At 47.2% G+C, this 9,078-nt stretch overlaps 1 protein-coding gene across 1 annotated transcript in view; it reads left to right on the top strand.

The window, feature by feature from the left end:
- Positions 1-3,960, top strand: part of satb2 (SATB homeobox 2) — a 37,111-nt gene extending 33,151 nt beyond the window's left edge. Inside the window, exons 13-14 of the mRNA XM_080019752.1 lie at positions 2,845-3,015; positions 3,239-3,960. Of these exons, the coding sequence (XP_079875878.1) occupies positions 2,845-3,015; positions 3,239-3,724 (657 nt within the window). The 3' untranslated portion in view covers positions 3,725-3,960. The remainder of the gene's footprint in view (positions 1-2,844; positions 3,016-3,238) is intronic.
- The last annotated feature ends 5,118 nt before the right edge of the window (positions 3,961-9,078 follow it).

The raw sequence follows: 9,078 nt of genomic DNA, 5'->3' as shown, positions 1-9,078 counted from the left end.
TGCCATCACGACCGAGGGGGAGGGAGGGGGAGAGCGATGAGGAGATCGTAGGGAGGTGAAAACACTGGACGATGCAGACGGAAGAGTGAGGGTGTCGTCTGGAACTAGGGTTTGGGTATTGGTACTCAATACCTTCAAGGTATCGATCGAAATAACGCAATGCCAAGTAGTATCCAAACTGCTCCAGGCAAACAATACATTGGATCCTTGTACCCAGATCTAGAAAAAAAAAGGCTATTTGTATGGTTTTGCTTGCAGCCAATCCCCGCAAGCGCTCTTTGATTTAATGCCATGTGTGATTGGCCACTACCCCAGCAGCAGCTGCAACATCTGTTAATGGATAGGTTCACAATTTTTTGTGATCAATTCTTTGTGTCAGGTGTCCACATGAACAGTGAAAGAGGTTTTCCTCGCTGTAATCAATCCTCCTGTGCTGGCTATTTGTTTAAACGTACACTGCCTAAATACTTCATTGTACAGTTTTGAACATTTATTTAAAAAATATTTCAATAATTTGAACACTTTCAAAATTCATTATGTATTCATGTAAAAATCATTTGGATGGGGAGGAGTGGCGGCATTTTACGCAACTGAATGCTTCCATTCATATGATGGGTATAGTAGAATAAAAAGGTATCGAATGGATACTCTGTTGGTATCTGTATCACTTTAAGGGTACTGGTATTGGCACTGGTATCGTCATTTTTTTAAACGATACCCAGCCCTATCTGGAGCTGTAATGTGCTCCTTGGAGGGATGCTGTGCTGAATGCTCCCCCAGTAAAAGGGCGGGGCACTCCTTCCACTCCTTGTACAAGGTGGAAGGTGACGGTTCCTCCGAGAACCCCAGCCACTTTGAAGAGGAGGACAAGCAACAGCGGTGGTAATGGGGGGGAGCGGACAAAGTAGTACAGTAGGACCACGGCTCTGAGGACTGTGAGGTGGAGCTATACCAAATGAGCTTGGCGTCTCTCTCTCTCTCTCGCTCTCTCTCTCTCTCTCTCTCTCTTTATTTCCCTCTCTTTATCTCACCTTCTCTCTCTCTCTCTATTTCTCTCTCTCTCTCTCTCTATTTCTCTCTCTATCTCACCCTCTCTCTCTCTCTCTCTCTCTCTCTCTCTATCTCTCTCTCTCTCTCTCTCTCTTTCCCCCCCTTTACCAACATCGTCATCATTAGTTTGTGAAGGAGACCGGACGCCGCGATTCAGGAGATTCAAGAGATTCAAGAGATTAAAGAGATTCAAGAGGTTTATTTGTCACATCAACCTCAAACTGTTGCTTATTTTGTGCGTTTGCGTGTCCGTGTGATCTTGTGATCAACCCTGGAGCTCCAGTAGGAACAGAGAATCGGGGGGGTAAGGTTTTGCAACACCCTCCCATGGATTTCTTCCCCTCTTTAGTTATTACGTGTCCTGGGGTCTCACTGAGTTTGTGTCGGGAGGCGGTTTTTGCGGCTGTGCGGTCTTCGCCAGGGATGGATGGCGTTTTCTTCTTTTTTCTTTTTTTTATTTTTTTTTTTGTCAAGTGCCTTTTCTACTCCCTCTGTCTTTCTTTTTCTGGCTCCCGCACCATTCTCACAGCCATTTCTCAATATCTAAATCTGTCACAGTGCGGCAGGAAGGAGAGGATACAAGGTCGGGGAAAGAGGGAGAAAAAAAACAACTTGCCTTCACAATTACACTTCCTGTAAATCGCTCATCCTCCTGCCCTTATAAAAAGAAGCCCCCGCGGGTGAAATCGGAGCAATTTCATGGTCTGGCCTGCCCTCGATATTATTTAAGTAATACCCTGTTATTATTGAGAAGGGGGGAGGGAAAGGCGAGTGGCTATTATCTTTATGTGGGTCCTTTAATTTTAATGCGCCACAGATTTATAGCTGGGCATTCCAGTGGGGAGGCCCCTCCCTGCTGTTAAATCCAGCGGGAGGGACGCGACCGCAGCGCTCTCACAAGAGCCACTACCTTCTGACAAACAAGAAGACGGAAAAAAAAACAAAAAAAAAACTTCTCCGCTCTCCCTCTCCAACACGTTGTCTTGCCCTCTGCGACACCAGAGAACAATCCCAAGCTCTGCGCACGCTCCGTACGTCTCTCCCCCCGAAGAGTCCACCTCACGCTCGCTCCTCTCTCACCCAGAGCTCCCGCGTCTCCGCTCTCATCTCCGCTCATTCCGCCCAGAAACGAGTCGGCTGACGTCGTCGGACTCAATCTGTCGCCCGTCCTTTTTCTTAATTTACCGCCAACTTTCGACTGTAACATATTCCCGCCCGCAGTAGTTATTGATCACCCAGCGTTGACCTAATTACTAACCAAGGAAGAATCATCCTCTGTTCTCTCTCTCTCTCTCTCTCTCTCTCTCTCTCTCTAATTCTAATTAAGAAAACAGTCAGGTTAAACAGTACAAACCCAAGAAATGAGACCCAACATGTGGCCAGATGGTTGGCGTTTTACTGGAGATAATGTTACACACACTTCGGGTCAAAGGTATTCTGAGCCCAAAGGGCGACTGGATCTGGGTAATAGGCCGTGGTGGTCTGTTAGCTGTGAAGTACTTGTTCTCACCCTCCTGTTAACCTCTCGTGGCCCAGGCTACTGTGTAGAGGAAAGGGGAATAGGTGGCTGCCCGGTTAAAGTTGACATATTTCGTTGTGGCCCTCCATTATGGGCCATGTGTGTGTGAATATCTGGGAATACATAGTGTGTTGCTCTTAAATAAGGGATGAGACCGACAAATCTTCATGCACGACCCTCGTACAACGAGTCTTGACACCGGTGGAATTCCAGGCTGCAGTGGTGATGAGGGGTCACCGCACCCCACTAACCAGCTCTTCTGCTTCTCTCGCCAGAACCTCCACAGGCCCCCCCCACCCCCAATCAAGGAGCACCACCGCTCCCCCATGCGCGAGGAGCCCCTACCAGCCACAGTGAGCGACGAGGGGCAGCAGAATTCGGGGGCGGGCGGTGTGGGGAGTTTGGCCGGGCCCGGGGGCATCAAGAAACCACGGTCACGCACTAAGGTACACCTTTTTCCTGCAGTCCACCTTTGTCCTGACGCACCCGGTGAACATTCTCCACAGGGTAACGTTATTAAGAATGACAGCATTTACAAAGCACCTATCAAGAAAGAGTGACAGAGCTCTTTGAAAGAAAACTGCCGACTGCGGCGTTAACCATTTCTAGCCTTTCCTCTTTCCATCCATCAGTCTAAAACCCGTTCCTTCATCCGGCTTTGCGTTTCAGATTTCCCTGGAGGCGCTGGGCATCCTGCAGAGCTTCATCCAGGACGTGGGGCTCTACCCGGACCAGGAGGCTATCCACACCCTGTCCGCCCAGCTGGACCTGCCCAAGCACACCATCATCAAGTTCTTCCAGAACCAGCGCTACCACGTCAAGCACCACGGCCGCCTGAAGGAGCTGTGCGAGGGGGCCACAGCCAGCGGCGGGGTGGACGTCAGCGAGTACCGCGAAGAGGAGCTGCTCTCGGGCTCTGAGGATCCCGAGTCCAGCGAGGACGGAGCGGAGGAGTTGTACCCATCTTCGGAAGCGGGCGGAGGCGGCATGGGGGGGTCGGGCCAGCCTCCGGCGACGCCCAGCCAGGCTTCTTCAGGGAGTGTCACGGCTCAGGACGAAGGCAAGGACAAGGGCCACGGTCGACCCGGAGGGGTCCTGACAGCCCCCGGTAGCTCCTCGTCCAGTCCCAGAGAGCAGGCAGACTACCAGAGGTAGAGACTGACTGACGGACGAAGGCAGAAAGAAAAAGATGTGGGAAAAAAAGGGAATAGAGGGTCCACAATAAAGAATCGAGAGATGTGGAATGAATTGACAGAATGTTCACATAGGCTGACAAAGGAGAGAATACATAGACCGCTGTACATCACATTAATTACCGGACAGTTCCTCGTGACTTTTGTGAAATTGTAATTTGCGGAATGATGTCATCAAAATGACAGTGTTACCTCAGTGAAAGAGAGTAGCTATACAGTGTACTGTGAGGTGCTGTGAAGCAGACGTCCATGTGTAACTGTGAAAGACAGTTTCCCACTAAAGCATTTCAATCAATCATCCACAAACTCTTGCTCGGGTGTAGAACTGCTTTTGCAATCACCTCCAACCCGCAAACAGACACCAATACACCACTATGCCATTCACCACCAATATAATTGACAAGAAAAAAGCAACAACCCTCTTGTTGCCAGCCAGTCCCCAGACCAGCTCTCTCTTCAAAAGAGCGGGCTGTTGTCCTCTTCGTCCAAACACTCTACACGGTTTGCTCCTTCTCCAAGGTCTTGAGCACAGCCGCACACATTGGAAATGCTCTTAGCCGTGGGTCAAGTTATCCACGACCACAATGTAACATATATAGAACCGATCCTGGCGGCCGCCACAATCCCAAACATCCCCCAGAAGACAACCACGGACTGCTCTGGGCTGCCAGCGGGGATTGATGGATGGACAACTCGACAAAAACTGCATTCCACGCTGGAATGGAGGAACACCACCCGCCCACCCTCCCACCCCACCCCTCATCCCGTATACTGTTCTCAGAGCGCGCCGCCAACCACCCACGTAGCACTTATGTCCCTCACGCAGACAACGTTTATTTTTCAGATTGCGACATGCTCTTGTCTCCCCCTCACCCCGCCACCCCCGCCCGCCTCTCATTCTCCGAAGGGCTTCACTGCGCCGGCCATCTCGCCTGCGCCGCAAGACCAGGGAGAGAGAGAGAGAGAGAGAGAGAGAGAGAGAGAGAGAGAGAGAAACAGAGAGAACAAACGGACCAGAGGACAGTTTTGGCAGAGGCGGAGATCAGGAGTCACAGATGTGTCAAAAGAAAAAATTTGAGTGTGTGTGTGTGTGCGTGTGTGTGTGTGTGTGTGTGTGCGTGCGTGTGCGTGTGCGTGTGTGTGTGTGTGTGTGTGTGCGGAGGGACAGTTTTGGCCCTTGCTGGCACCACCTCCGCATGTGGCGAGAGAGAAGAAAAAATAAGAAATGCCAAGAGAGAGGAGGGGACAGAGCAGAGTTTTTTCGGCAACCAAACAATCAGTCACTTTATGTGCGGTAAATCACCCCTGTCAACCCCCACCCCCCTGTCACCCCCCACCCGATTCCCCCTCCCTCGCCCTAATTGGTGCCCACAGTCTCGTGCTTCACCGCACCTCCCCCGCACTTAAGACGCCACCCCACCCTATTTATTGCTATCTTTATCCATGATGATTATTATTATTATCATTATTGTTATTATTATTGTTGTTATTATGGTCGGAATTGCCTGTCGCCGCGTGTTATTTTCATGTTGTTTTTTTTTATATTTCCATGGTCACGAAAGGCTATGTGGCCCCGTGAGGAGCGCCACAGTTGAAAATAAAAGGGAAAGATAGAAAAAAGAGGGAAGGAAAAAAAAAGTGGAGAGCGGGTGAAGCAGTTACTGAGTGTGTGGGGGTATTTTTTTTGAGTAAAAGACCTCTTGTGTCCGATGATGATGATGATGATGACGATGAAGATTTCTTTTTTGTAATGTTTTCCCAAAGAGAGTGAAGAAAGGACCTGGCTTTGTGATACTGAGGTCAGACAGAGTAGAATAGAAAAATACTGCTCGTTTTGGGTGGGTGGGTGGGGGTGGGGAGGGGATTGGCTTTTTTTTTTTTTTTTTTTTTTTTTGCTGCAGACGAAGACAATCGACTATTTTGAGCCTTTTCCGAAATACGGCTGGCTCAACTATGTTCCTCCACTTTTAATGTACATTTAAAAAAATAAATAACAGATATGTCAACGTGTAATTGATATACCTTTATTTTTTGTTTCCTAAATTAGTGTTTGTTGGAGCCAGTCTGGAGTACCAGTACTTTTTTTTGGGGGGGGGGGGTACAATTCAAGGACTACACTTCAGTTCGTCGTGCAAGGCCGGTTCGGTCAACCTCAAGAGTATAAAAAAAAAAAAAAAAAAAGATTTTTCAACCTTATTTTTTGTCCCATATCCGGTGCAAATCTCTACAGATGTGTCTTGAAATCTGTATCATTGACTGGAAAGTTGTAAAGTATGTCAGAGAATATTTCATTTTTGAACATTTCAAGCAGGCTGCTACACTCACACAAATTACTTGCCTTGTGATTTTACCATTAATTTCCATCATCAGTGTGCTTTTCTGTACGACAGGGATCAGGGTTTTGGTCGGTCTTGCTTCATTCAATGTTGAAGTGAATTAAAAGTTTGTGAATTACAAAAAATCGTCTGTTTTTTATTGTGGAAAAATCCTCATATCCAAGCATCTGAAGAGGACTCTTTATCCCGTGCTACATGACACACACACACACACACACACACACACACAAGCCTAAGTACAGGAGCACACATACATCCACCCACGCACAAACACCCACACTTTTGCACAGACACACACACACACACACACCACGTACAGCATCTGGCCCGAGCGTTGCTCCAAACCAATCAATTAACAGCCTGTGTAAAACCACAGGGGCTGGGGTTTCTAATAAGAGGCAGTGTGTGGGGAGAGACAGTAATTCACACGGAGCCTCTGCCAACACTCCCAGGCTCACGCTTTTCCCTGCCCTCGCTCCACACCCCGGGGGCTCCTGCTCTGGCCCCAGTTCCATCAGGCACCCAAAAACACAAAGCTCAGAGCTTGGTGGGACATTATGTGCTGTACAACCCTGTGTGATGCTTCTTACCTCTATAAAATATAATATAATGTATTGTAACGTAATGCAATGTAATGTAATATAATAATGGGTAGTGGTAATGGTATCTTCCAGCAATTAAAGATATACTTGTCAGTAATTACAGTCTGGGCTCAGTGATGTAGTAGCATAGAGCCACCCAGAGCCCTGTGTAATATAATATAAATGACAGTTAAATATAAGGGGATATTCAGGATGCAATATTATTTAAAAGAAAAATTACATTGGTGCTTACATTGATGAAATTCAGAAACATGCGAAAAAGATGCAACTACCATAGCTCCAGTGCAAATGATTTTACCGTCCATTTGTATGTGACATGTATTTTTCTATTAAAAATGTAACATGAAAGTACCTATTTTGATGAGCGATTTTGTATAAAAAAAGGGTCTCTTTAAAACTAAGGGTGAGCCTTATAAGATCTTTCGTCTTCCATTACCATCTCAATTAAGCGTTTAGGAGTCAAGCTCCATGTTATGGAGTAAAGTGAAATACCTCCTCACCTGCGGCGCTTTTGTCCACGAACAAGAGGCGACGCACGCCCCAAACTCACCCACACACATTTGCATTCTTTCATGTATACAGAACTACTCATAATCACAGACCAACACAGACGCGCACACACACCACACACACACACACACGCCCACACACACACACGCACGCACGCACGCACGCACACACACACACACACACATACAGACACAGACACACTCACACCACACAACTACTCTAATGAGTTTCAAGTCTGATGAGATGTGGCAGTAGTGTTTAACCTGCCACCTGGGGTTGGGTCAAGCATTTACTCTGTGTGTGTCTACGTGTGTGTGTGTACGTGTGTGTGTGCAAGAGAGGGTTTTAGTGTGTGTGTGTGTGTGTGTGTGTGGCCGCAGCGTGCGTGTCTGCTGTGTTTAGCCGCACAGCAGGTGTCGCGCGGCACTCCTCAACTCATTTTCCTCATTCGGGGACTTGTGAGACGGAGATGCCCCCGTTAAACAATGGGAGCTAAGTGTCGGTGATGAGCCCGAGCCGTCTGGGGCCCTCTTCTCGATGACCACTCCAGCCCGCTCATCTTCTCCCGGGGGCCCCGATGGCAGACAATCAGCCCACGCTGAGATGCCGCCGGAGCGGAGTAATTACACCCGCTGCGACACGGGGCCGACTTCACGCGTAGCTCTCCTCAAAGAAAGCCTCCTCCGGCCTGTCAGTCTGTCTAGCCGCCGCGGAGACCGGTCCTGAATTACCGATTCGGCGGATTAGAGAAAGGAAAGTGCCGAAAGATAATAAGAGAGGTTTCCGGGACACCTAGATGTAGTAACTGTGCCCAGACGAGGTATCCAACTGCAATTTTGACGGTGATGGAAACACAGTTTTGCATTGACTTTCCTTCACGATCAACCCTTTATTGATACAGGCCATGAAACAGAGCTCCGCAGCGGAACAGCGCCACAGCTCTCATCGGTTTTGTTCGTGTTATCCACGCCCCCCGGCATTTATTACAGGCCCGGTTTTTATTTGACTACCAGTTTATTATATTTGAGGAAATACGGTACTTTCATCCTTCCCACGCCCTTTGGGGAATTCAGGTGATGCAACTTCTTGTTGAACATGTGTCCAAATATTTCATAGCGGTGAATGTGTTCAGGTAACAGGGTTGAGTGACACAACTGAAATGTTGAGTCATTGTTGTGTGTGTAAAGATTTTTTTCATAATCAACAGTGAATTACTCACAAAAAAATGGATTTACACACTAATGCAAAAAAAAAAAAAAAAGGATTTCTGAAGGACCTTAATGATAATATTTCAAGGTAGTTAAGTTATAGTGGGTTTGGACAGGCGAAAATGCTGTTTTGTAGGTGTTGATAGTTTTTTATAAACAAAAAAATAATTTAAGCTGTATATCTGAAACTTGGTTTCTTAGTTGTTGTATTATTTTATAGGACACTTAACTTAAGTGTAAAAACTTTACATGAATATTTGTAAATGTAATACCAGTAAAACACAAACGGCCCCCAATCGTGTAATCATGATTGTAATGGAGTCATTTATATTTTATATTTCATTTTTACACTGCTGCTGTTGCAGTTTAAATATGTTCTGGCCACCCAGTGACAACCTTTGTAAACATCTTTATTTAGGACTATTTCAGTACGCCTGGCCTTTTGAACAATAGCGCCTATTGTTGTGTATGGAGTGGAAGAGGGGATTCGGAAGAGGGGGGGCCGAGTCCCCAACGCAGCCACAGGAACCAAAAAATACCTAACCCATTTCACCCTGGTACAAGGACACAATCAAAGAAAACCGGGAATGAAAAAAATATAAATAAAATGTTGCCCGAGAGACAATATTTGGTCGGAATTTACTGGAAACTGGAAGCGAA

The sequence above is a fragment of the Zeus faber genome (assembly GCF_960531495.2).
Source record: "Zeus faber genome assembly, chromosome: 18".
Taxonomy (NCBI): domain Eukaryota; kingdom Metazoa; phylum Chordata; class Actinopteri; order Zeiformes; family Zeidae; genus Zeus; species Zeus faber.
Note: the sequence above shows the minus strand (reverse complement) of the source record. Positions and strands in the feature narration are given on the sequence as shown.